At 50.0% G+C, this 27,761-nt stretch overlaps 1 protein-coding gene and 1 long non-coding RNA gene across 7 annotated transcripts; one reads left to right on the top strand and one right to left on the bottom strand.

Moving 5' to 3' along the window:
• Positions 1-868: 868 nt before the first annotated feature.
• LOC114864430 (uncharacterized) lies at positions 869-5,759 on the bottom strand. Of its 3 annotated transcripts, XR_005898272.2 has the most exons (4): positions 5,623-5,759; positions 5,406-5,527; positions 5,125-5,330; positions 869-2,649 (listed from the first exon to the last, which is right to left on the bottom strand). It is a non-coding gene; the product is annotated as an uncharacterized LOC114864430 (long non-coding RNA). The 3 variants fall into 3 exon arrangements; XR_008695794.1 differs by having other exon boundaries at positions 5,125-5,527; XR_003787306.3 differs by lacking the exon at positions 5,125-5,330 and having other exon boundaries at positions 5,369-5,527.
• LOC114864079 (ras-GEF domain-containing family member 1C-like) lies at positions 5,327-27,718 on the top strand. Of its 4 annotated transcripts, none has more exons than XM_055512209.1 (15): positions 5,327-5,459; positions 5,638-5,782; positions 21,093-21,308; positions 21,496-21,618; positions 21,748-21,885; positions 22,873-23,094; positions 24,151-24,225; positions 24,674-24,772; positions 25,006-25,108; positions 25,202-25,281; positions 25,378-25,473; positions 25,591-25,686; positions 25,768-25,891; positions 25,985-26,057; positions 26,150-27,718. In XM_055512209.1, exons 1-15 carry the CDS (start codon positions 5,374-5,376, stop codon positions 26,172-26,174), a joined length of 1,701 nt encoding a protein of 566 aa, XP_055368184.1. In that variant the 5' UTR covers positions 5,327-5,373; the 3' UTR covers positions 26,175-27,718. The 4 variants fall into 4 exon arrangements, with proteins under 4 accessions (XP_055368184.1, XP_055368183.1, XP_029020552.1 ...); XM_055512208.1 differs by having other exon boundaries at positions 24,671-24,772; XM_029164719.3 differs by lacking the exons at positions 5,327-5,459; positions 5,638-5,782 and adding an exon at positions 12,767-13,104 and having other exon boundaries at positions 24,671-24,772.
• Positions 27,719-27,761: the final 43 nt, after the last annotated feature.

Genomic DNA, 27,761 nt, shown 5'->3' with positions numbered 1-27,761 from the left:
TGCGTTTCCTGTTTCCATTGTCGTTTTGTGGGTTCGCAGGGCGCCGCCGCTTTCCCTTTGTATTCTCTTCAGTCCCACAGCTTCTCTAACAAGCAGCCGCTCCGCTCATAAATATCTGTTGCATTTGAGAAAATTGGATTTTTAATTGGATCCATCTGGTGCGAGGACAGTGCAGCGTCTTCGCGAGTGCGGCCGGCGCCGCGTTGGTGCCACAGGTTTCAGCGGGAGCTGTTTATAAGTGCGACTCGGATAATGGCGCATCACACTGTTCAGATGCTTAAACGTCCACCGGCTGCCTCTCGGCGGCGATGCCGGTTATTTATGCAGCCGCTGTTGGCACATATATTTAGTTTAGCCTCTCTCTCTCCCCCTGACATCCATAACAGGCTCTCAGCCATCTAAGGCCTGTGTTTCCAGCTCGTGGCTGCTGATGGTTTTTGCTGTTGAAGTGAATCTAATAAGCGCTTGTTGTGTTTCTGAAACGTCCTGTGACAGAGGGCTTAATGACTCGGGGCTATTTACACGTAGGCGTCAACTTCGGCACGAGGACCAATTCATCAGCTGTCACGCTGGCATTTCCATGAAGTGCCCCACCCTCCGCCACCCCTGTGCTGTTTGCTATTGTTATGCTAATGCCACGGATGGACGTTGAATTGTTGTTTTGTATCGATCGGGGCCAACATTCCTGTGGTAATGCTGTGCAGGCTTCACGTAAAGGCTTAACACCACTGATGCATCTATAAATCCTGGAAACGAGACACTTACACACTTCTCAAAATGCAGCCAACTACTTTAAAACTACATGCTGCCAACTTGTAACGCGGGCTTTCCCCAAAGGGTGGGGATCTTCTACTGAGCCAAGAGTATCATAATGATGTCATCAGACCTATTTTATCAGATTAAATAAGCTTCAAATGTCATCGAAAAATGTGTGAAACCATTTGGACTTTCCCTGTAGTTCTAGCATGGGCTAAAAAAACAACAAGGTATAAGAGATACTGTAAGATGAAATAATACAGTTAATGTGGTAATATTCTGTTATAACATGTTTAAATGTACTGTATAAATATAGTCCCATACAATATTTTGTATGGGAAGTACTGTAAATAAGATGACTACGGGTTTCCATAAGGCCTGTAATAGTACTGTGTGTGTGTGTGTGTGTGTGTGTGTGTGTGTGTGTGTGTGTGTGTGTGTGTGTGTGTGTGTGTGTGTGTGTGTGTGTGTGTTGGACCACCCACCGGAAATGTCATAATGAGCCAGGGTCTGATGATGACAAATTGCAGCGCAGAACCACATCCCTCTGCAAAATTAGATTTCTGAAGCATTAGAGGTGATGTCACGCTTAAAGAGTTGGAGCAGGTGAAGAGTCGTTAGTTCATCTCCACCAACAACTCTGAACTGATCCATATATCTGACTTTTTCTGTTTCATAATTGTAGTCAAATTCCTCCTATAAATTATTCTTTTTTAGTTTGTGATTGTGAATTAAATTCTGGAACTTCAGCAGACGTGTGCCTCCATTTCTACTGACGTGTCCACGCAGTCTCGTTTTCTGTGTGAGAGGAAAGTCCGTCCTCGCCGGATCGTAATGAGTTCATTACAGAGCAGCACAATCAGCCTAAAACACCATAAATCTCTCTCTCTCTCTCTCTCTCTCTCTCTCTCTCTCTCTCTCTCTCTCTCTCTCTCTCTCTCTCTCTCTCAGCAGCAGCACACAGGCTCTCTCCACTCCATAACAAGTGTCTGTGCAGCCTCCGGGCTCCCATGGCCGCTGCCATACATCACCCAGACTCCTGCGGAGGACGACATATCACACTTGTGTTGCTCTCTGTGTAGTTCTCTATAAATAGCCTGTGTACAATAACTGTTGAGCATGCATAAACACCTGCCTGCATGTGCAGATGCTATCTCCTTCTTTACACCAGACAAAGACTGGACTGTTTGTGTTCACATGAATTGGAGCCACTCATGAGAATGGCCTCGCGACTGAGGGAGAACAACAGGACAGGGGCCACTCATCCACTTGTTGATGTGGGACCTCATGTAGGGAGCAGGACGTAGCGGAGGCCAATCTTTCATCCTAATGCAGCACTAGCAGCTGCCTCCCAGGCCCCTGCAATGAAGACAGATGACGTGAGCGTGCGAATGCAGCTGTGGAGCGATGATAGGGAGGAGCGGGCGACGCAGCCTTCACGGGCCGCGATGAAGACTAGTCACGCAGCGTTTAGGGTAGTAACACATGAAGCAAAGATTGAGATTATTGGAGGCAAACATCAGCATCACTGGAGGAGAAAACCTGACTTTGAGGCTGAGAAATGTTTAGGTGAAGAGGTCCCACTGACTGTTTAATCGTATTCTGTTGTTATCTACCCTTAACAAACACAGCAAGGCTCCAAATTGTGGTAAATATGATCACTGCTTCTTTATTACACAAGGCTCAATAAGAAGAGCATTTACTTAAGGAGCTGTGATGAATCCCTCCGTGACAGCTCTCTAAGCTCTTGTAGAAGTGCAGCCTGAGGCCTCGGTGCAGACTCACAGGCCATCTGGGTACGTGTGAGGTGCAGCTGATGCCACATTGCCAGTGTCGCTCTCTCTGTCTCGTTCCTTCTGCATCTCTGCCGGTCTCCTCACCAAATGATTTAGTCTGGAATCGATACAAAGTACAATGTCGCGTTTAATAGATCAGCTACTTTAAGGAACGATGGGAGATTGATGATCTTGAAAATTAATCTATGAAGCAACACAGTTTGAGTCTGTTCCTATTTGTTTGAGTCCTGCTTTAGTATAAGTAAGGCAGCGGAGGAGTTAGAGCCTCCACCTCCTCACTGGGGAAAACAAGAATGACACAGAACCAGAGGTTACATAGTTATGCAATTAATGGAACGACGAACAGGGACGCGTCCTTTATAAACGCTCCCTCCGCTCTTTGCACCTCAGGGACATTTCAGGAACCTGAATCTGCTGAGTCACTACACACACACACACACACACACACACACACACACACACGCACACACACACGCACACACACACACACACACACACACACACACACACACACACACACACACACACACACACACACACATACATACACACAGTCATCCTCCAGTTCTGTCTCTTCCCAGGCCTCAAATCAAATTGAGCAGCCGCCACAAATAAATGCTGCAAAAACAATTTGGCACCCAGTTAAGCTGCGGAAGTGTTGAACAATGATCAGAAATCTGTGACTGGAACATTTGCAGAGAATCCGACAGCACCTCTGTAAAATAGTCTCTCTCTGCTTTGGGAATTCGCACTGAGCCGTGAATGCTTGGTTGTAGACAAAGCAAACGGAGAAGGAGGCAACCACACACACACACACACACACACACACACACACACACACACACCTGCACACAGGGATATTGTGTAGCAGCTCAATGAACGCACAGATAAGCACGCGTGCATGAGCGCAGTTGTTGGTTTCAGAGAAGACGCCGCTGCATTTAAAGAAGACGGACACGTCTCATCGCTGAATAAATCCCCTCACACATGATCCAGCATGAGTGGGCTTGAATAGTGTTTTGGATAAGCTGCCCTGACTGATTGGCCTGTGTGAGTGTGTGTAATAGCGGGCACGACGTCTTCACAACCTATTGTGTAGTGATGGGTTGCGCGGTGCAGCAGAGCTCCAAAGCGTGTGTGAGTTTGTGCGTCACATGCGTCTTCCATAGGATCCTCACAGTGAAACCGTCACGTAATCAGCTGTGCACATGTTGCCTCTATACATAGACGCCTCCCTCTGCTCCTCCACTCTGGGCCTACATGCTCTGACTCATCCGCCCTGAGCCCGTCCTCCAGCAGCAGGTCCCGAGGACACACACAAAGACGCTAAACGCTGAACTGTGTTGGCTTTGTCGTCCATTTTGTGACTTTTAAAAAGATGCACGGCTGAAGGACGTCCGCTGAGACCGTCGCAGTAAATCCTCGCACGATGGCAAAGCAGCAAGCGGAAACTGGCTGGAACGCTGGTCGACGCGGTTTCCCAGCTCCTCACCATAGTAACCACTCTGCGCGCTGCAAAAAGGTGGACCCGCGCACAAACAGCAGCTCTGAGCTGGGGCCGACACTTAGAGGAATTTATTTCTCTCCGTCTCTGGTCATTTGCATTTCAAGCCGTAGCCTCGGGATGAGAGCGACTCAATAGCAAGTGCGACGGTTGCATAAAGAGCAGGAGTGATTGTCACACGCGTGACGCAGATCGGCACGAGAGACACTGTAGCAGCAACTGATTCTGGGTCTGTTTAAGTGCACACAGTTATGTTAATGAGCAGTCGATTAGAGGGGGATTCGTGACTTGTGCTGCCTCAAAGCAGCAACAAACAGCAAGATTGGTGCAAAAGTGAGGTGGATATTAAGCCTTTTACTGCTGTACAACTTGTTCCAGCTTGCACTCCACCCACACAGTACCGAGGGGTTAAAAATGTGTAAACCCGCATTATACAAGTACAACTACAACTACAACTACACGAGACCAGATGTAGAATTGTACAAATGTAGAATTCACACTTTCTTCCTGGAACTTGTCGCAGCAGCTGCAAACGTTATCATCCTCCTATAGTCTTTATTTACTATTTATCCTCTGTTTGTCCTCATTTATCTATTTGCTGTGCTGCCTCTAGATAGTGAAACAGTACAGACAATAGAATTGCATAATTTAGAATTCGTAATATTTCAGTTACTGTTTCCAAAAACGACATTTTGCTAAATCTAACTAAATTCCTCTGTGCTGCCACCACAGCGTCCGGATCCACTCCTGGCAGCAGACAACAGTCTCTGAGCAAGTCTGTCATCCAAAGAAGCCATTTTTCCCTCAGATATGAGATCAGAATTTATTTTTCCTTTATCACGTGTGTATTTTACATTTGCTGCTGTCGCTACAGAACACGGGGCTTGTTTGTGATTCATTTCATGCAGCGGCGCCAGGACTGAAATTCATCTCCAGTCACCAATTTCTGCTTAAAATCTCATTGCATTTAAGTACGATGTGTTTACCATTAGCAGCTAGGACGTGGACAACACTTAATGACGTAGGAAGACATTGGAGAACAAGCTCAGGTGGTTGTTTCTAAATTACCTGCAGCGACGTACAGTATGGAGGCAAAGGTCCATATATTGTGAGATATTGTGTTGGCTGCTGATCTGTGGGCACTGTGATGTCCAGGGGCTGGGGGTGCCGACCCAGAGAGCCGCGGTTCCATTAAAGTAATTAAAGAGCAATCATGATGGGGACACTGCTGTACCCCCACCGGTTAGCCCTCAGCAGACCTGTTGCTAGGAAACCTAACAGAGGACCCAGGGAAGGAATATCAAAAACAAACCAGCGATGTGCCTGCTGATGAAGTATCACACGCAGACCTGCCGTTCATCACGGGTGCGGTTGGATCGGTGTCATCGAGCAGCGAAAGTCAGGTGAGGCTCAACAAACAGGTACTGTTAAGCCCAGTGCACATCCATTCTAGTAATGATGGAGCAGCATGCTGGTAATTATGGAGAAGAGGGGAAGTCATGGGTTAATCATCACTCATAATGCTTCCTCATACTTCTATTCAGCCTCTTCCTTCCTCCCACTCACCGATTTCCCTCTCAGGATCACGCTAATCATTCCCCAGGGATGCAGATGGAGTCCTGGAAGGCCCGGATGGCGACTGGCGACGGGTGCAGAGACCAGGAGGTGTGTCTGCGCAGAGGCTGCAACAGCTCCAGCTCCCGGCGCGTGTTTGGGCAAGAGGAAGGTGACATAAACAAAATAACCCTCACCCGTGAGTCACATCTCCAGCAGCACTAGCACAGTGCATAAAGAGATCACTGCCCACGACTTGAGGCGCAGCATCACTGCTCTTTAAGCAGCCCACAGCAGTTTATTATAACATAAAGCTGGACATGGACGCGCACAGCGAGCGTCAACCAGGACAAATGGATCTCTTTATCTTTAATGGAAGACATTTCTCCGTGTGTGACTGCTGCCTTGCATGAGTGGCAGGAGATGAAATTAAGTTGAACTGCGGCTGCCGGGCCGCAGTCTGTCAGAATTAATGACATCCACCGCTGACTTGTAGCTGACTGTCACCAGGACCCGCACAGCCGGCGTGTTTTGTGCGCTGCTGCAGCATGCGAGGATCTCTGCAGTTGTGGTTAGCACGGTGTTTCGTGGTTGCTAATTGATGAGGCATCTTGTTGCCTACCGATGGAGACAGAGGTGCAAGTCCAGACAGCAAAGCTGGAACTTGAAGCCCTCATCACATTCCTGGCGCTCATTCGCGGCCGCTTCAGAAGCGTCGTAAACACCTGGGAGCCGATGTTTGCGTTTCCACCACCCGCTCGCATGTTTTCGGGGAATCGTCGTCCTCTTGCATAATACAGCGTCTGACGCCGTTCATTATCCACCTTTCATTAAACATGTCACATGCCTGCTGAGCAAAGCGAGAGCCGCTGTCACATCTGTGTGTGTGTGTGTGTGTGTGTGTGTGTGTGTGTGTGTGTGTGTGTGTGTGTGTGTGTGTGTGTGTGTGTGTGTGTGTGTGTGTGTGTGTGTGTGTGTGTGTGCGTGCTCGTCTCTGACTAATCCAGCAGTCACACTTGTCCACCTGGTTCTGCCTTCATTATCACTGCAGACAGCTCAGCATCTCACCTTGTTCCCGCGTCTGCCTCATCTCTCACATGTCTGGCTCCCAACAGAGACGTAACATCCCAACCCTTACAACACAAACCCAGACGAAACGGCGGAAAACTAAATAAGTACACAAAATGAAACAGAACAAAAGATAATTCGTCGTACAAAGGAATCTGCTACAAGCATAATAGAAAAACAGCTCTGGAAGCTGATGGACCTCACTGCCTCTGATTCCTTTCTATCAGCGCGCGTGTTTTGATGTGTGTACTGGTGTGTGCATTTTGTGGGTAAAGTCCGTTGAGGTAATGTCACACTCCATTATTCTCAGATAACTCTTGTAGGTGTGTGTGTGTGGGAGCGTGGTCTCCAAGGAGAGCCTGTCAGGAAGGACTGGAGGCCTGGGTCAACAGAGCATGGGAGCAGAGACGCAGCGCTGTTTAGATTACTGAAATGCAGGGAGGAGGAGGTGGAGAGTTGGTCTAAAGGTCCCTGTCACATTAGGGAGGATGCATTGTCTGTAGCTGGTCGACCCCTGTTACAGGTGGATTCGCGTGACTTTTAAACCTATGCTAGTTACTGGCTCCCTGTTTATACGCCAGCATCGGCGAGCTTGAAACAGCAGAGCTGCTAATGCACAATGAATGTGAGGGAAGATGAAATACAAAGGAATGGGATCAGCCAGGTGAATGGAATCGGATGAGGTCGTTTAGTTTAGATTAGGGTGGGGATGAATCAGATCCATAGGAGAGGACTTGATTTAGGATTTGATTGTCCTTAGAGAGATGGAATGAGATGGTACGTGACTGAGTTGAGAGTTTGGATTGAGGTAGAAGAGGAGAGGATGGAGTAGAGTGGGATGGGAATTGAATGCGGACAGATGAGATTGGAAGCATCATATTTGATGGGAAATAGTAGGAAAGGCTATGATAGAATCAGGTGAGATGCGGTGGGAGGGCACGTCGATCAAACAGGATAGAACAAAGGCACCGGGCTGAACAGTAAAACAACTGCAGATATGTAATATGCTTGTTTAGCTTCCACACAGACTCACACACATGCACACCTGAGTCTGTGGAGGAGCATAGACGGTGTATATGAGTCACCCTTCACACCTGGTTCTGCATGATACCAGACCAACAGGGCAGCAGTGATGCACGACCTGTAATCATCGCTACTGAAGGCAGATTATTAGACACCAGCGACTCTAATAATCCACTCACACTGGATGATGTCAGCACGTCCGTAGGGAAACTGACTGAAGGATGATGTCATGGTGGGCTCAACACTAATTATGACCGAGGCTCCACGTTGGAGTCTGGTAGCCTGATTAGATCTACAACAAGCACAATAGATGATGTCATCTATCTGGACTGGCACCGACCCAATTGTTCCATCGGCACTGCCTGCGTGAATGATGAGCTGTGTTAATAGCAGCACCGCTAATACCGACGCTTAGTGGCAGAGGAACTGGACAGAAGGAAGAGCAGCGTTTCGCTTTAGCCGGAGACGCTGCTGCCTTAAGGCCGTGTTCTGACCTGTTGTAGGTAGATTCGAATCAAAGAGTCTTTGATTCAAGGAATATGAGGACAGGGAATCAAGGACGGGCCCTCGCAGGCTCAGACCTGCTCAGCAAACACCCCGTCCAGAGGTGGATTGGTGCTGAGTGGAGTGTGATAGACTCCGAGACACTGTCACGGTTAGAAACATAAACAAAGACTCACTTTGCACTGTTTGTCTGTGGTGCTGTCATTTGTCATGGGAAGTGTGGGATTGACTGAATCTCACCTCCACCTCCCCTCGCCCGCTCGCGCCCATATCTGAGGTGGCAGAGATGGAGATGAAATGCTCTGGCAGAGAAAACCCATCTGTCACCGTGGCAACAGGGGAGGTGGGAGGGGTACTCTCCGGCAGGGGGAGCGCGCGCAGGCCTGTCAATCACCCGTCTCCTCCTGAAGCCTGTGGCTGTGCAGCGAGAGAACAGGGGATCAAAAAGAAGCTGAGGACAGACGAGATAAAAGAATGAAAGAATGAGTGAGAAAATACTTTTTCAAATTATTGACTTGACGAAATGAAACGATTTCAGTTCATAATTCAAAGATGTCCATGTTGAAAAGCTTTGCTGCTTTGTTGTTGTTGTGCTTTCATTTAGTATCAACCCATGTCATGCTTGACATTCTGTCATTTTTTATTTGAGTGGTTCCAGGTTTAGACAGAAATAGCTTCACTGATCCTTTCTAATAATAAAGAGCTGGTCAAGGGTTGCTGGTTAAATAGCAGCCGAACTTTACACCTTATACTCTTCGCTTGTCTTTAACTTTATATTCCAAAGCCACTTTTAACCAAAGTATCATCAAGGACAAAGGTGTGTTCTCTGAATGCAGAGACGCCAAAGGATAAAAAGTAAGATCAGAGGCGTTTTAGAGAATTGAGTGGGATGAAGGAAGAGGAAATGCCGTAATAACTATTCATATTAAGAACTCAGCTCTGCTTTCAGCCATCCTTCAAGGATTAGTGCTGATTAGACCTGAAATTATGAACTCCACAGTTAAAGCCCTTTGTAATGCTCAACGCTTTCCTTCAAAGCTCCCAGCTAATCACTGACTGGATTGCAATGAAATATTCTCTTCAATCCTCAGAACTGGTTATCTTCGGTCCCATTCGACAAACACTCCCATCAGAGTGTCGTCGCTGCAGAAGTAAAGCACACACTGAAAACATATAACACGCAAATATTAACGTCAGGCCGTTTATCTGAAGCCGTGATCGTCTGTGATGAGCGAGTGACACATGCAGGCCTGTATGAGATGCGATGGCAGGACTCGGGCTGTCAGCGCGGGTTCGGCAGCAGCCTCGTGCGACCCGGTGGTTCCCGTAGCCGGCGTCTCCATCCCGGCGCCGCCGCGCAACGTGTCACAAACTGTCGGGCGCGATCGCATCAAAGCCGCTCAGAGAAATGCCTTCACGCCCTGGAATCACTGTGCAAAGGCTTCTGAAAAGGAGCGTGAGCTTGACAAACTGCACAGCTTCTCCCCGTGGTCCTGCTAAAGATTACTGCAGTTTCCGTGTGTTGGCCTTTGAATCATCAAAAGTCTCCTCCTGTTGCCTCAAAACTAATATCTTGTAAAATCTTGAGGTCGGCGTCCTGAGCTCAGAGCACATTTCCCTCTATGTGGCCACGTATTGTAATCGCTCACTCAGTGAGGGGCGCGGGGCCTGTGAGCCGTGTCCCGGCTCCACGCAGACAGAAGCCCCCGCCCCGTTCGCACGGCGGCACCGGCGCCGGAGCAGATTAGGATCTGTGCTCGGAAGCGCAGCTTGCGATCGATGCGCGCATTAGAAGACAATAACGCTGTTAATTACAGCTGCGATGGGGCGGGGGGGAGCGCGTGGGAGGATGCGTCTGTGAATAGAAGTCTGGTGCTTAATGGCAGGTGGCGGCGCGAGCAGGTGAGGGGAGGATTAGAGGAATCACACAAAGGCTCCTTCTGACAGAGTCATTTAAAAGCCCATTGCAAGAACATGCTTCGTCTTCCTCTCTGTGTTCATCCCGGTGCGATCCAGCTGCTGAACATCTGTGCCCTCCTCCGTATCCATAGCATCCCCTTTCACTGCACTGCAGCTACTGTGCCTGGCTTAGACAATGACCTCTGAGATCTGAGAGTCAGCTTTTCTCAGGCCAACGTTGCAGCAGTGACCGTGTCCCCAACTCCTTGTCTTCAGTCAGGAATATTCTCACCTTTTGCTCCAGTTCCTACTCCTCAGTCCAAATGTGCCTGCCAGAAAGCAGGGGGGTACAAAGGAGCGTGTCAGACAACCGCGACCCCCCACAACGGAGCGCTCTGGTTGTTTCACCTCGTCCCGTTCCCCTTTTCTTTGAAAGCGCAATGCAGCGTGGGTGGCTGCAGACGGGGCCATTCGCCCAGCGAGACAGCGAGGCGCCGGCGGGAGGCGAGGACCGACCGGACCGGGCCGGGCCACGCTGGGCCCTGGCACTCGCAGCAGGAACCAACGAGTGACAGACAGCGAAGGCCTCGCAACTCTCACAGGAACAAGGCCTCCAGGAATGCGTGCGTGCGGAGCCTTTGAGCGGTCTGTTGAGGCCTTTCAGCGCAGCCATCTCTCTCCTCTTCGCTCCGCTTCCTCCCACTCATCCTCTGGCAGCTGGCGCTCCGTCCGTCCCGTCCTGCACACAGGAACAGGCCCTGAACACCGGCACGCTACCATGCTGAACCCGCTCCAGCCATCGTTACAGCCGTGGTTCTCTCATGAAGCAGGATTAACAGGAACCAGAGCGTGTGCGACGCGTCTGGCTGAAATCCCAATCCGTTACAATTTATAGCTCCATTTAGTAGCGATTTATATTTGGAGCAGGTGCAAAAGCAATTTCGTGTTCGTTTTGTGGGTTTTCACTGACATAAAGAACAAACACAATCTTGGCAAGATGTGGTAAAACTTGTCGACGAGCCAAGGACAGACCGTGCGTTAGAGAAAGGCTGAAGGTCAAAGACAGAAAAACAACCACACTGCACAATGATCTGTAAAGACTGACTGTGAGATTTTGTGAGAAAATTGCAGCGCTATATTTAAAAAAGGCCTCATCATTTGTACTTACTCTGCAGTTCCTGTGAAGACTATAATGGTCAGTGCAGCACTTTCATAACCTCCTCGTGCTTGATTCGATCTGTCACGTTTGCTCGTGGCCGCTCTCTCAGGTTCCGGTACCGAGCGGCAGCTTTTCGCAGGTGTTAAATGCACGCATGCAAATGAGCTCCGACGCGCGGCTACTGTGATCCCCACCTTGAGACGCTGAGTGCGGGAGCTGCAATCAGCTGCCATCACTGACGCTGCAGCAACACCTCCGGTGTACAGTGTAATGTGAGGCTGCGAGGGGAGCGGAGGTGACGGGGAACGCTCGAATGCGCCTCAATCTGCTCCAAAAGCTCCATAGAGCAGATCTGTGGCTTCAGCTGTACAGTATGTGTTCAGGTCCTTTGTTGTCTGCCTGCTGAGTCATTGTTGTGTATCTACTAGCATGAGCCACACGCTGTATGTTGCTCGTCACCACCGGGGGATGAACAGCACACATGACAAACATGTACTAACACCGTCTGGGCCTGATTCAGCACCTTTGTGTGTTAGTGTGGAGAAAACACACATCTCTGCCTCTCATATACAGTGAACTTTACTTCTCTGCATCCCAGCCAATAAACCGTCTCCCTGTCCGAAGTCCCGCCTCCTACTACACTTTAAATTAATTCCAATACTGCAATAAATTACACCTCAACCTTGCAGCAATTTTGATGATAGCGTCAGCAAGAGTAACACCAGGCAGCCCTCAACTCCCTCAACCCATTCTAGGTTCTTATTTCCAGTCAGTGGAGAGCATTTGACTGTTCCCCCAATGCTGTTATGAAATTAGGTTAATGCTATTAATTAACTGGGGTTATGTCGATATTACAGCCTGACTCTAAATGTCAGAGTCTCGATTCCATGTTGAGAGAGGCTCCTTGTCATTCAGAGGTCACAGTTGGAGAGGGGATTATTAATGAAAAGGCGCTTCCTTTGTTTCTTGTAATCTGCCCCAGAGCGTTTGCACAACCTCACTGGATCTGGTCTTATGGGGCGACTCATTAGCCAAGTAAATAGCATTTGTGTTTATTTTTATATTGGGTTTGGAATCAATATAATGAAAGGCCAGTTCGCAATAACTGGCGCCTGACATATAGCACGGAGCGCTAAGATCCACCAGATGTGCACTCACATGATGCTGCAATCTGTTCTGTCCAACGAGCGGAATGGGGAGACAAAATCCACAGCAGCGAAGATGCAGCAACCCAACACCGGAAGTCAGTTTTGCCTTTAAAATAAACCTAACGTGAAAAAACAACAAACATAATAAATAGATTCAACGTATGAACACAAGTCATTGGCCCATTTCTGCCAGGAGGGAGCGATTTCAGGTCAAGTGCCCTCGTGGTCTGCGGCGTATTAAAATGCGCACCCCTTTTCGGTGCGAACCTTATTTTGAAAGGTACAAACGGAAGTGACAACAGCAACTTGACTGTGTGTGAGTAGTTCGCCTCTCCTCCTGCGCGCAACCACTTGCTCAGAGGACGTGCGTAAGTGCGGTGCGCTCGGCTGCGTCTCCGCGGCTCAGGTCAGGACGCAGGTCTCCACCGCTCCAGGGACGCACTTTTCCCCGGCGCTGCCCCTCGCTTGTGTCCGGTGGACGTCCGCGTAGACTCCACCGCGGCAGTTTACCATCAGCAGACGTTTCTTCCAAATCCACCACACGGGCTGCGCATGTGGAGTCCGGCTCGACTTGTTCCCTCTGATGCCAGTTGAACAGGCGTTTTTGCTGAACGCGTATTAACTTGGGAATATCTGGATGCGCTTCGCTTGATTTGACGTTGGAGGCAGGATGTGGACCAGAGTGTAGTTCTGGTGAGTACTGTACGAACGCAAGCGCACCGCACTAAAGCCATAATAGCGTATTGACATTGCGCTCACGCCCACAGCCGATGCGCGAGCGCGCGTGCGTGCGCTTGGAACGTTGCGCGTTTTACGATCCTATGATTTTACTTCACCACAGTCACAACTTCACTACCAGCCGTGATGGCGTCATAATTCCTTACTGAGTTACCGTAGCGCATCGCTTCACTACGACGGAGCGTCGCAGACGGAGGCGTGAGTCAGCTGTGTGCAGGTCCGCGTGCGGGGCGTGTGACGGGACGGAGCGCGTTGTTTCAGGGGCCGGAGTCACCGCGTCGTCTGCGCGCGACACATGTAAAGGAGGGGAAGGGAGATAAGCGATCGATGGGGAGCAGTGAAGGCAAACAGGAAAGCGGACTGTATCTCATTATGTGTAATTATTAACAAGCGCTAATGTGGGAATAAAGCCTGTGTGTAAGCTGGCTGCGGGCTTTTCTCACGCGCGCGCTGGCGGCTCAGTGGGCCCGTTGTTTCTCCTGGAGTCAGGGCCGAGTGGGCAGGTGTGGCTGTTGACATTTCACTCTCTCGTACCCCTCGGAATAATAGAAAGGCGACGTCTCCATCCTCCACCGGCACGTCGGAGGTGGGGAGCAGCCGGTGCAAAACCTGTTAGGTGGGAAGCAGCTCCAGGTCGGGTTGTAGCTGTGGGCAGAAAAGCCAGCGCTCTCCTCTGTCTCTGTGTCTGAGCTGGAGGCTGCTCCTCCCAGACCCCCAGGACTACTGCTGGAGCGGGGAGCCACGTTTCGTGACTGGGCTCTCTCTCTTTGGAGGCTTCAGCAGCCTCTTACTCTACAGCTGAGCATCATCGGCCTCAGAAACATAGACGTGGTCCTTCTCCTCTGGGCTTTGGACTTTCCTTCAGCACCCAGGATGCTTTGCAGCTTTTCTTCTTCTTCTTTTCACTGGTCCAGTACATCCAGGTGACGGTCCAGACGTGCGTCTGTCAGAAGGGACACGTCCGCGGGTGCAGACACTAACTGCAGCACGTGTTCGCTCCAATTCAGGCCAAGTCTGCGGAGAATAACAGGTGTGCTGTTAATGAGGGCACCGTTTGGTTCGACGGGAGATCGAGAGAGACATGTTTTCACAGAGCGAGGCCAGTGTGTGTGTGTGTGTGTGTGTGTGTGTGTGTGTGTGTGTGTGTGTGTGTGTGTGTGTGTGTGTGTGGACAGGGAGGTAAACAGAGGCTGTTAGTCTGCTGGTTGATGGCGGCTTCATCTCCACCACAGCGTGGTTTTTGTCTGCATTTATTTCTGTCACTGAGGACACTTTCGCAGCTCGAGGAGGACGACCACGGTGTTTGGAGGGAGGTTCGCCTTTACTGACATGACAGAACTCCTGTCATCACAGGAATCCACCGCAGCGTGCCACAGGCAGCTCTGGTACCTGAGCATGAAAAATGAAGCTTTTATGACGGCAAAACACCAAACATTGAAGCTGTATTGTGTTTTTTTGTTTTTTTTTTGGTGGTTGGGTGAATGAGGAAACTCGCTGTTACGCTGTTACTATATTTAAACACCTTCACCAGTGTTGCATTGTCAGGTGAAGCGCTTGGACGCTGACTGGGGGGGGGGGGGGGGGCAGAGCGCCATGAAGACCCCACAGGCTTTCACGTGTCCTTTGGCCGAGGGGGATCTCACAGACGGGGTTCACCGAGAGAGAGAGAGAGAGAGAGAGAGAGAGAGAGAGAGAGAGAGAGAGAGAGAGAGAGGGATTGTGATGGGATGAAAGTGGGAGGAAGCGGTGTCGCAGTGGGGGCTCAACAGGCATCTAATTACCTCCCCACAGGAGCTTTGACTCCATGGAAACGCGTCGCCGCTCTCCGGAGCTGGTCTTTGCCTCTTGCTGTCGTATGGGCAGCTATTGATGGTCTGCCATTATGGATCGAGAGGGTTAAAACCCAATGGAGTATGATTAGATCCCCGGTGTGATAAATAAACCAGCGTAATGATATAGATTACTTCATCAGACCGAATCTTGATAAAATCAGTCTAATGATACAAACAGTTTGTTCTGATAAAAGAAGGTGAAGTCACAAGTCTCTGAACGTAAAGTTACTGAACCACAACTACAGATGTTTTCTTTTTATTTCTATGATATTGTTTTAGACCATATTATTGAATAGCAGTAGTTCATGTTGTGCTAAAGGAGCCCCTGTGTGGAGATTCCAGCTGGTTGAGAGGAGGAGGAGAGCTCAACTTTTTCCTGTCTATGACACGGTCGCCCCCGCGGGGAAATCCCCCGTTAATCTGTCACCATCAGGCGGCCGAGGTGCCCACACTGTCGCTGTAATTTATAGAAACACACATTACAAAGCCGGAGCCGTGGCTCATGAACCCTCCGAGCATGAGGACCACATTTCATAGTAGTGATTCATGAAACCTGCGAGACGTTCATTCACGCTCCGTCAAACAGCACAAAATAGAAATAAAAGCCTTCAGATTTCAGAGTTCAGCCGGTTCAAAGTCTTAATTAGTCTTTGATCTGACAAACGGCACAAAGGAGCGGCGCGGCCTCTCTCCGGTCCCCAAACGCATCGCGGCGCACGAAGCGTGACTTGTGAACACAGCCGACCGTGCAGTCCCCTAACAGTAATTAGTCCGGTGACATCATACATCAGCGGTGACACGCCGCGCGGCCCGCGGCCGCTGTAACGAGCAGACGGACGAGCCGCAGCCGGCGAGGAGACGGCCGGGGTCGATTAGTAATGTCTGCGCTCCCATTGTGCAGCTTTGATGGAAGGTCAGGCCGAGCGGAGTGGCTGTTTGAATGAATAGTGGCAATTTTTGCAAAGTCTCCTGAGGTGCAGTAGCTGCACGCAGGCATTGCTCCGCTCAGCATTGTGCTATGGACGCACTCATTCACTGCGATGGGGTTTTCTATATTCTTCCATTCACTTAGGGAGCTGGCAATCGCTTCTAAGTGGCACTTGAGGCTAAATCATGCCTGTTAAGGACAGTAACTAAATGACTCTTGTCTCTCCTGCCCCTAAGGAGCTTCGCATCAAGGGACGCTTGTAAATCGGTATATTAGGATTAACACGTGGCGGTTTCTGAAAGCTTTGTGACCGCGGCAAATGACAGATTTGGGGCACTCAAGCTCAGACACGTGCTGCGTTCCCACCAAGAGCCGGTCGGCGCTCAGCCTCCAATTATCTCTGAGGAACAGGTTGGAGCGTCCAGAGCCGTCGCGCGTCCAAGACGTGTCCCGCGATCTCACATTCGCCAGAGCAGGAGCGTGTTTTTCCCACGTGCCGAGTGGTTTGAAGGTGGAGTTAGCGGATGGCGGCGCTCAGCCTTTCGCTGTTGCTCCAGACAGCTCAGGTTTCCCCTCAGACTGATGGTTTTCTGTCGATCTTGATTCAATTTAAATGTAAATTTTTGCGAGGTGATTTCTTGTAGATCAAACGCATCTTCTCCCGTGCGGTGGGAGCTTCCACATCTCCCTTCCCTTCGCGGGGAAGCGCAGCCATCCCTTGGGATTGTCGTTTCCACGGTGAAAGAACGACAACGCGTGGACTCAGATACACCCTTGATTTCCCCCCGCTCGCTTTCAAGCTCGCACACACACAAACAAAGTGGAGGACACACACGCATGCATTCACACTTGGTTCAGACCCAGGAATGAGGATGGCTGCGCCGAGCGCTGGGTGTGTTCACAGGCGGGGATGACTGGGAGGCTGGGAACAGGTGCCAGGATGCCGGCGCGGCCCCTGCTCACGCTCAGTGAGGGAATTCCAGTAAAAAGGATTTGGAGCATTTGTCCCCCGTTGAGGCCGAGTGCTGGAGGGAGGCGGGCGGGGGAGCCGGAATGCCGCCGCCGTAACTCAATCCGGTGTTTGGCCGCGGCGTGGGTGCAAATGTGCATGCGTGCGGTTTCCTTTCAACGCACAATGAAGCCGTTTGTTCGGCGGCGGCGGCGGCGCTCGCGCGCCATTAAGCAACAGTGGCCGGCGCGGTGGCATATGCTTTGTGCGCCGGTGGTGCCGGCGGCGCTGCCAGGTTGGATCGGACCCCCGCGCCTCGCCGCCCGGCCCGGCCCGGTGGAGGCTGGGGATGAGGGGGGGGGCAGAGGGCCAGGAAGCCGGCAGAGAGCAGGCTGCCGCGGGGCCATCTGTGCCTGGGAGGCGGCCCGGCTGGAAAAGTAGGGCGGACAGGCGCGCAGACGAGGGGGGGGGGGCGGGGGATAGGAGGCGGGTGACAAAGAGGTGTTTACGTCCTCTTGTTCCCCGAGCCGTCGGGAGAGTACGCGGCGAATTCTCCCGTTGTGTCATCTCAGCTTTCAAAGAACGCCGGAATATGTAGGCCAGAGCGGAGCTCCTCCAAAGCACAAAACGGTGTCAGGACGGGAGAAAAAAACACAAGGATCTGCTTTTTCACAGCGCAGTCCCAGAATAGTTAAAGTTAACACTGTAGAGTAGTAAAGTAGAGCCCGAATTAGAAAGGAGGTGTTCGAGTATGTAAATTAGTAGGACTGCAGTCAGGATGCATATCTGACATTCAGACACTTCATGCTACTCCAATACTGCGTATTTAACTGCATGTGAAACCAGGAAGCAGCTACAGAAGGAACAGAAGGCGCTGCTGCTCTGCCGGATATTTCTCTGCTCACCTTCAGTGATGTGGTGTCACTCTAACAATAGAACTGCATCACACCCTCCAGTTCAGCGCTTTTGTTTTGTGCCGTTTCTCGGTATCAGTATTTTTAAGCCCTCTCTGTGAAGTGAAAGGTGTTCAGTCCGACGGTGCCATAACTCAGAGAAGCATTCAGTATTTTGGCAGCGGACACGGACAGAGCTTCCAATGAATCACAGTGTCACAGTCGTAGCGCGGCCTTTCGCTTTAATAACATTTAAAACCATGCACCGGCCTGCAGACGGAGCCTGTGCAGCCTTGACTCTGAGCCAGGCAGCAGCATTGTTTCAGCAGCGACCTCTGGGTGACTTTGGATGCCCCTGCACTTCCTGCCCCCCCTCCCCCACCCCCGAGGCTGAGCTCTGTACCTCCGACCCCCCGAGTCTCCGGTGGTCGAGGTCAGACTGAGGTTTGATCCCGTCTTAATGGAGAGCGGCCTCCGAAGATGCCTGACACCCATTAACTCCTTCATACGTGCAGCCGTGGAACCACCGCGCTCGCTCGCGCTCGGGCAGGTGTGAGTAACGCTGCTAATGTGGTGGAACAGGTTCTACAGAGACCCACAGAAGTGACTAGTAGAAAACGAAGAGTGCTGGAGAGCTTTGGTGGCGTCAGGAATGCCATTGTTTCATTAACACACACACACACACACACACACACACACACACACACACACACACACACACACACACACACACACACACACACATCTATACACAGGGTGCTCACAATGAGTGTGTGCTTCTAGACAGGGCCATTCAGGATTCCCTGATGGTGACGATAACAGGCTGACGGATTGAGAGGACAAAACGCTCACATGGTCACACAGGAGAACACACACACACACACACACACACACACACACACACACACACACACACACACACACACACACACACACACACACACACACACACACACACACACACACATCTATACACAGGGTGCTCACAATGAGTGTGTGCTTCTAGACAGGGCCATTCTGGTGATCATGGTGGTACAAAGCAGACGGATTCCCTGATGGTGACGATAACAGGCTGACGGATTAAGAGGACAAAACGCTCACATGGTCACACAGGAGAACACACACACACACACACACACACACACACACATATAAGCACGGCGAGGCCCTGCCCCAGCTGTCTAGACAGAGAGCAGGGCTGCTGCTGGAGATCTCAGGGGGGATTAGATCACACATCACAACACTCACCTGTTCTGTGTGGTTTCCATGCGACGCTGATGACAGCGTGACAGGCGCACAGGGAACCGTGACGTATGGAAATAAGTTGCACGTGGAGTACGGCTGTGGGTGGGGGGAGAGTCCACCCCCCCCACCCCCCCACACAATGGCAGCTCACTGACCTTTTGGCCTCTCTGCTCCGCTGCTGTTGCATCACATCCGCCCACATTTTTAATTACCAAACTGAAACAGGAAGTAAACACAGCGCCCGTGGCCGGGACGCACAGTCATGGTTTTATCTGCTTCCTGGTTTGTTCCAGTATCACTCATCTTCAAACGACTGAAAGTGCTCGCACATTCACCGCGAGCGTGAATAATCCTAACGCTTTCTCTAAATATAGCTGTGTGAGGATCTGTCTGTCACTTGGTGTACGCGTTTGTCAGAGGGAGTTACCCATCAGCCCTCCGCTCAGATGCTGGAGGCCGAGAGGTATCGACTGACGGAGTCGCAGAGCTGGGATGAAATGATGATTCAGCAGAGGAGAGGAGAGGAGAGCGAGCAGCAATAGAGGAAATAAGAAGAATGGAAATGATCAACAAGCAAAAGAAGACATTTAAAGCTGTGCATAAACAATTACTCCTGTACCGTATTAAACGTATCTGAGTACATTCATATGCTGGATTTCCCCGCACAAGCTCTTGAAGCTGACCAGACTTTGTCCCCCTGTCTGCCCGTTCACTTCCAGGACCATAAACCTTTTCTGCTGCGTAAGGAGCTTCTGGATTTGTCCACGGCTGCATCTTAGTGGTCGTGTTTTAAAGCAGCCGGTGCAAAAATAAGAATTTCAAAGCTCATTTTGGTTCAGAGCCGTTAGTTACAAGTTACTTCCTGTGAGCGCTATAGTGGTGGTATAGTGGTGTCAGCGCTGCTCGTAGGAAGGAAGGCTGTGAAGACACCCCCCCGTCCTTTGTGTGTCTGTCTGTGTGCGTCTCCGGCTACGTGTGTACAAGTGCAGGAACAAGTGCTGGTGTGAAGAGGAGCAGGAACAAAGGAAAGCTGAGCCCCGCTCCCTCCCGCGGAACCTGAGACGGAGCCGGTCCCGCCTGCGTGTGCTTGACCCGTGACACCAGTTCATCAAGGTGGGGGGGGGGGGGGGGGGGGGGGGTGAAGCTGGAGGTCACCACCACTTAAAATGATTGCCTCGAGCCGGGTCCATCCAAGGTCCTCTCAGTGACTTAGGATGACGGAGTATGTGACAATATCGTGCTATTGCTTACATTTACTGCGAAACTGTCGCGGCCTCGTGCAGGCGGTGGGAGAAACGCCTCTGTTCCACTTTCCTGTGGTATTTCTGTCAGCGTTACTGAGCACTTTTGTGTGCATCAACACCGACTGTTGTCTGAGTTACAGTCGTCAGGAAGAATATGCCGCGTTTGCATCAGAAATAACTTCCTGCGTTGCTCAAGGTCTCGCCCTCGACGTGTGCATTGCCTCTGTGACTCCTGCAGACGGAGGGGGGGGGTTCACGGCGTCGCTCAACCTGCCTGAAGGCACAAAGAGAACGCGTGATGATGCAGGTAGACGCTGTCACCCGCTTTTCAACAGACTCTTTCTAGAACAAATGGATCAGATCTCCAAAGCGCCTTCCACTGCAGCTCCAGTGTTGATCCAGGAGGGGGGCAGAATGTTGCATTTTTAACACGTGCAACCCAAGGATTTCTTAGAGGGAGACACACACAAAGCAGAGGGCGGAGATGGAGGCCAAACAGTCGCCGCAGCGACGGTCTCCACGGCGACCGAGTGGCCCACATTTCCGGTCCCTCTGTCTTGTCCGTGCAGGAGATGGGGCCAGCTGTCGGGGGAGAGTCCACATTCCCCCACACAATGGCAGCAGGTCATCGGCTGGAAAGAGTCAATGAGAATGAGAATGAGCAGAAAAAATGCATTGGACAATAATCAGAAGACCAGAAAATGTGTCAGTCTTACCACCAATTAGTAGAAATGGATTTGTCGTGTTGCCAACTCAATATTCCGGAGTTTCCAGAATCATAAATCTCTGCCGTACCCGTCTTCCTCATTCTGCCTTTGTTCTGCTGACTCGTCCTTTATGCTTGTGTTTTAGACAGGAATGCCCCAGACTGTGTGCTCAGGCACCATGTTCACCACTCCCAGTGGCTTCAGCCCTCATCTGGCCTGTGCTGAGCCAGGGGAGGAGGAGGAGGCCCCGCAGGAAGGCCCAGTACCCGGCGCCTGCCTGGCCGACGGGTCGCCCATCACCTCCGCCTCCCTGGACACGCTCATCCAGAACCTAGTGCCCACTGCCGACTACTACCCCGAGGTAATAGATCCCATCTAATGCAGTTTTATGACAAGGACCTTCCGACTGTCTGTGTTAGTATTCTAGTGGTCAAGTTGCTGCCAGTCAGATTATTAACCTTATTATCCACAGTCTCAGTGTAAAGTCCTGCCTGTAATCAGAGAAAGCTGCAGGATTTGATTTCATTTCTCCGTCTGTCCTTTGACAGAAAGCCTACGTGTTCACCTTCTTGCTGAGCGCCCGGCTGTTCATCCCTCCTCCGGATCTGCTGGCCAGGGTGTGCGAGCTGTGCATCAAGCAGCAGCAGCTGGATCAGAGCCCACTGGACACGGTCAGCACTGCACCACACGCGAGCGCGGCCGCCCGCGTTCCGCCGACTCGGCGGCGCTGCGATCGCCCGTTTCGCTGATGGAGCCGCGGGGCCCAGACAGCGGTTAACCTCTCGCTTCTTCCACGACAGGCCAAAGTTCGCAAGTTCGGTCCCAAGATCCTGCAGCTGCTCACGGAGTGGACGGAGACGTTCCCGTCTGACTTCAGGGACGAGAAGATGGTCGGACACCTTAAGGACATCATCCACAGGATAGCTGCATGTGACGAGGTACAGCAAGGACTCCAACCACTTTAAACAGTGTGATAATTCTTTACAAACAGGCTGGTGATGTCAAGTTGCTATATAGTTAGTACATGACACACTAGTACATTAGTTACTATAGTTACAGTGGTTATTATAGTCTGTAGGCTGTAGCTGCAGTGAGATATGCTCTGATGGGCAATGAAATTTAATTATCATCGCTAGCGCCGTGGCAGGTTGGTGTAAAGGGCTCAGACACTCAGTGCAGGGTAAGAAGCCACAGCTCCGTGTTACACAATCTTACATTAGAGGAGAGGAGAGAGGAAGGGAAGATGTCAGGGGAGTGGCTCTGTCTGCAGCCTCGGGGGACAGCAGAGGGAGGGAGGCGGTCGGGGGGAGGGGAGAGGGGGGGCAGAGGGCAGGGGAGGAGGTAAGAGGTGGAGGAGGTTGATGGAGTCTGAGTGGAAGGCAGTGGAAACGGAGGGAGTTGAAGACGGCGTTGGACGGAGGCGAAGGGCAGGTGGTGATGAATGTGCTGCTATTTACAGCTGGCTGTCTGCTGCAGGGGTGTGTGTGTGTGTGTGTGTGTGTGTGTGTGTGTGTGTGTGTGTGTGTGTGTGTGTGTGTGTGTGTGTGTGTGTGTGTGTGTGTGTGGCTCTGGGTCATTTGTGAGACGGCCTGACCTCACGGCCTCTGTGAGCAGTCATCTGGAGGGAGGGGCACATTCCTGGACACCAGATCACCGCTGTAGTGTGAAAACATTGAAAACATTATTATGACAGCGTTTATTCAGCTCAAAGATCCCAGTGCAGTGAAGTCGAAGGCAGTAGAATAAATACTGGACTGGCAGGAGGTGCTTCTTCTTACAGACTGGGCCAATGTGCAAATATTGGCAGGTTCTATATATTATATAGTGTGTGACAAGTGCCAGTATGAATTCAAATCCTCATGGTTCATCAGTTCACACGCACTGACCCCCCCCCCCCCCCCCCCCCCCCCTCTCTCTCTCTGCAGGCGTACTGGAAAACCTTGAACCAGGTGCTCCAGAAGCTCAACCAGAGGCTGGCCCTGATGAGCCAAGGGGAGGAGAGCATCGTCAAAGTCTCCCTCAACGCCTCCTCCATCTCTGACAAGCTGGTGGCCTTCAAGACCAAGCCTCCACCCATCCAGAAGGACATGCTCTCCATCTGCAACGACCCGTACACGCTGGCACAGCAGCTCACCCACGTGGAGCTGGTGAGGACGGGGGGGCGTGGATTAGACAGAGGTCAGGGAATCAGAGATGGTAACAAAGATGGATGAGTAGCAGGGGAAGGGGAGCTAAGCGGGGGGGATGAGGCTGGGGGGAATGGGAGGAAATGTAGTCCACGCCAAGGACACAAACATGGGGTAAATCACATCAAAGAGAGGGATGGATGGAGTAGAAGGAGATATGAGGGAGGTGGAACATGAATGAAAGAACAAAGGGAAGACTGTGGGAGGGGGAGCAGCACATGAGATTGGAAGAAACCCTTAGACTGTGGTCTTGTAGCGTTTAGTGGCTCACCACAGCACAACCTTGAGTATTAACGATCAGCTTTAACCAAGAGCTGAGAGCTCTACAGCCATTTCTACAGCAGAAGAAGAAACAGCAACAGCGTCCACCAACAAAGGAGCCGTGTTCCTCACACTGCGTGGATGGGGTCTTCAGTGTAGTGTGTGTGTGTGTGTGTGTGTGTGTGTGTGTGTGTGTGTGTGTGTGTGTGTGCACAGAGTGTGAAGCTGTCAGGTCACATATATCCACATCGGTTTTATCCTCTTTGTTTGAGGCCCCGGGCGCAGGACTGACTTCTAGAGTGATGTCACCGCTCACACACACACACACACACACACACACACACACAACAAATGGAGAGAGGAGCACAAAGACAGACAGGCATGTACAGTACTCACATTAAGATTTAGCTACAAGCTTATTCCCATTGCATTAGCTGTGATTGTGTGCTCTGTCACTGTGTGTGCTATGTGTCTTTGTGTACACACCGCACACGTTTTCTTTGTATTATATCACACGTTGAGGGAAGTCTAATGAGTCATTTTGATTTGCACATGTGTGTGACTGCTCGGTTGTCTTTTAATAGAAGGGAATAATGTCTCAAGTGTCACTTTGAGGAAATATGACTCCAGTGAGTCACGTCAGTGAGTCATTACTTCCCCTTATTGATTGACTTCCATTACTGAAATGAAAGAATTATTAACAACCCCCACTGGTGTGTGTGTCCGTGTGTCCGTGTGTCCGTGTGTGTTTTCCAGGAACATTTGCGTCGTATTGAACCGGAGGAATTTGTCCAAGCCTTTGTCCAGAAAGACCCACTGGACGGAACTCAGGTAAGCGTCTATTGTGAGCAGCTTGCACCATTACAACACGTCTGAAGCCCCAGACTTTCCCCTGTAGTGGTAAAAACAGTTTCTCTTTTCTTGCCTGTGATGGATTTGCTTTTTAAAGGGTCAGACAGCGAGGAGGAAGGCAATAGGCCACGAGCAGAACAGCACTGTAACGACACAAAAGCAGCAGCTTCCTAAAATGCTTTCACTCTGTCGTCTTCCATCTTCAGTGTTTTTCTGGGTGTTTGCACCTTGTCTTATTTCTCTGCCCGTCTTTGTGGGGTTTTTTAAGCTTTCTGATGTGAGTGTGAATTCTCAGTGTCTTTGCCATTTACACTCACTAAAGGGGTCAGTCTGTAAATAGGAAGCTAATTAGGATCAGAGCAGCTCCCTGTGGCTCCAGCTCCTCGACTCACTCATGTTTATTTGAATGTGTGTTCATCGGCAGCAGCCGTGCTTCAGTGACCAGAAGAAGAAAACATCCAACCTGGAGGCCTACGTCAGGTGGTTCAACAGACTGTGTTACCTCGTAGCTACAGAGATCTGCATGGTGAGTGGGCCACTCACTAGTCATGAGCAACGGCATTAGGCCAAAAGTGGAAGTCGTTCTCCAGAATGTTGTGAGAACTGATAAAAAGCTCTTAGAAATATTTCATTTGAGAAATTCAATAAAAACCATAAAGTTGTAGATATTATGTAGCATTACTGCCCCCTGCTGGTGACTTATTGTTATCACACACTCGCTGGGCCTGTGTCTGTAGAAGCTTTGTCTCCTCTTTGCAGCCAGCAAAGAAAAAGCAGAGAGCCCAGGTGATCGAGTTCTTCATTGACGTCGCCAGGGAGTGCTTCAACATTGGAAACTTCAACTCCCTCATGGCCATCATTTGTGAGTTTCTTTTCCTCATACCTGAGAGTAATATAGCCGTGAATTCGCCTCTTTGACCTCGTATTAATAAAGAAAATCCATTCCCTCCTGCAGCTGGGATGAACATGAGTCCCGTCTCACGGCTCAAGAAGACTTGGGGCAAAGCTAAGACTGCCAAGTTTTACATTTTGGAGGTAAACATGGTGTTACCGTTTAGTGAGAGCGGGTGCAGGACGGGCAATAACTTGAGGCTGACATTGTCTTTCTTGTCGTATAATTTGCTCTGACAGCATCAGATGGATCCTACGGGAAACTTTTACAACTACAGGACCGCCCTGAGGGGGGCCGCCCATCGCTCCCAGACCGCCAACAGCAACAGGGAGAGGGTAGGGCTCCGCACCACATCACTGCTAGTGCTCTGAAAGCACCCTGGCAGGAAGTCGGGCATTTTTCCTTCTTCCACTTTCCGTGTTTTTAAACCCACCTGTTTATCTCTTCTTCAGATTGTAATTCCCTTCTTCAGTCTGCTGATCAAAGATATTTATTTCCTCAATGAAGGATGTGCGAATCGGCTGCCCACTGGCCACGTCAACTTTGAGGTGAGTCTGCCTTCGTGCTCCTCGTCCTGCTGGGTTTCACTCTGCTTAAGGACGTTCGCTCAGTGGCATTTTGCATTTCAGAAATTTGTGGAGCTGGCGCGACAGGTCGGGGAGTTCATGACGTGGAAACAGGTGGAGTGTCCGTTTGAGGAGGATCGGGCCATTCTGCATTACCTTCATACTGCTCCAATCTTCAGTGAGGACGGTGAGGACATACGGCAGCGCTTTAAGAACTCATTCACTTATTTTAATGGTATTTTCATCAGCCTAATGGTTTTCATTCCTTAATCTGATCCAGGCCTCTACCTTGCGTCCTACGAGAGTGAGAGTCCAGAGAATCAGGTAGAGAAGGACAGATGGAAAGCACTCAGGTCAGACTCATAACATGTAAAACTCAAAGATGCTAAAAAGTAAAAAAAAAAATAAAAGCTTGTAGCTCACAATGTTTCTCTCTGTCCTTCAGGTCTAATGTTCTGGCAAAGACATGAGGCAGCTCACCCTCCTGCCAACAAGGGAGCACGCGTTCTCATTGCACTAAATTGAACTGTGAAGGAACCAAGCTGGTACTTAGGTGTTTTCCTATGAAGAAATATTGATATAAAGAAACGCGGTGAACAGGATTCATCAAAAACACGACGACAAAATGAACAAAATGAAAGAACAGAAAAAAAAACAGAAGTGTTAAGCTAAAGAAACTGGAACAAAATGCATCTGCAGCATATCAGTGTTGAGGTGTGGTGCATTGGAGACGGATACAGCTTCTCCTTTACTCGTCCCCTCTGTGTGTGTTTACTCTGTAAAATACGTTTACTACCATAGGAAGTACAGTTACAGGGAAAACCACTTTATAAAATGAAATTCCTACTGATTCTATAGTTGGTTTTGTATCTGCTTCTATTTCTCTCTGTGTTTCCCCTTTAGCCCAGAGCCTTGTCCAGGTTTTCCTTTTCTCTCAGTGTTATGTACTGTAATGACACTTACGAGGACATGAAGGGCGCTGGCCAGCCCATCAGTCATCACGTTTTATAGGTCTACTGAAGGAGGAACAGCTGCATAGCTGGGGAGGCCTTTAGCGTTTTACCACCTCATCTTGTGTGTATCTACATGTGTGCCAGTTTGCGTGTTGATTTTTCTTCAAATTGTCTTGTTTTTTGCATGTCGATGACTGGAGAAAACTGTTTATTGGTCATCACTTCTTCTCATATAATTTATTACAGGTTACTTTGGGTGAGTAATATTAACTGTTTACTTCTTTTAAATGTGTTGTGCCATCAAAGCAGTAAACTACAGTATAGCTTCAGTTACAGAAGGAGCCAGGCCAGGTGTGGATTATGTATAAGTCACCTTTACCCATCTTTCTGCTCTTCAGGAAGTTTTCTCTGACTGACGTTCAGTTGTCTGATATATTTATGGAGATTTCTGTGCTGACAGATGTAAAGATTTTATTGTAATTTTCCTTTAGTGAATATGAAGTAGAATGGCATGCTGCAAGAAGTGTTTTAAAAGGGGCATTATGTGAATCCATCTTGTAAAGGTTACTACTGGAACACAACCTGTGCGTGTGCAGTGTTGCACTCTGAAGGAACAATGATGTGGAGACCTGCAGCTTTCTATAAGGAGGAAAACTTGTGCCATATGAATCAGTGGTGTCATTACAAATCAGGTTTTCTCTGAATTAAAATGTGTTGTTCATTGTTTTGTGGGATTGTCACAGAGCCTTGTTTTTGGCAGTTTTGTTGTGATTCGGGACCATTTCTGGGGAAGGGTGATGGGATGAGAGCAGGGGGAAAGCGAGTAGGAACTATGTAATTATGGGGTTTTTAAAATAGTCTTATTCAGTTTGCTATAATTAATTGATGTCAGTGTTTTCTCTTAAGAAGCACCTTTCCCTCATCAACAGACTGACTTTAACTCTCTCCCTCGTGCCATCAGTAAACTTGGTTTCCCTGTAACACAGATAAGTTAAGACTAGAGCCAGAGTCAAACCTGTTAAGGTGATGACATGTTTTAATAAAACATTGCCTGTGTTGAATATGTGTTTTCAATGACAGCCCCATACGGGACATCAGTTTTGC

Source organism: Betta splendens, chromosome 10, assembly GCF_900634795.4.
Source record: "Betta splendens chromosome 10, fBetSpl5.4, whole genome shotgun sequence".
NCBI classification, from domain to species: Eukaryota; Metazoa; Chordata; class Actinopteri; order Anabantiformes; family Osphronemidae; genus Betta; species Betta splendens.
Note: the sequence above shows the minus strand (reverse complement) of the source record. Positions and strands in the feature narration are given on the sequence as shown.

What these genes read in the sequence shown, in the direction of transcription:
- LOC114864079 (XM_055512208.1), top strand. Translation starts at nt 5,374, where the DNA reads ATGTGCCTGCTGATGAAGTATCACACGCAGACCTGCCGTTCATCACGG. An exon ending in CTGGCCACGTCAACTTTGAG is followed by an intron (nt 25,687 to 25,767) that starts GTGAGTCTGCCT and finishes TTTGCATTTCAG; the next exon opens with AAATTTGTGGAGCTGGCGCG. An exon ending in GACAGATGGAAAGCACTCAG is followed by an intron (nt 26,058 to 26,149) that starts GTCAGACTCATA and finishes TCTGTCCTTCAG; the next exon opens with GTCTAATGTTCTGGCAAAGA.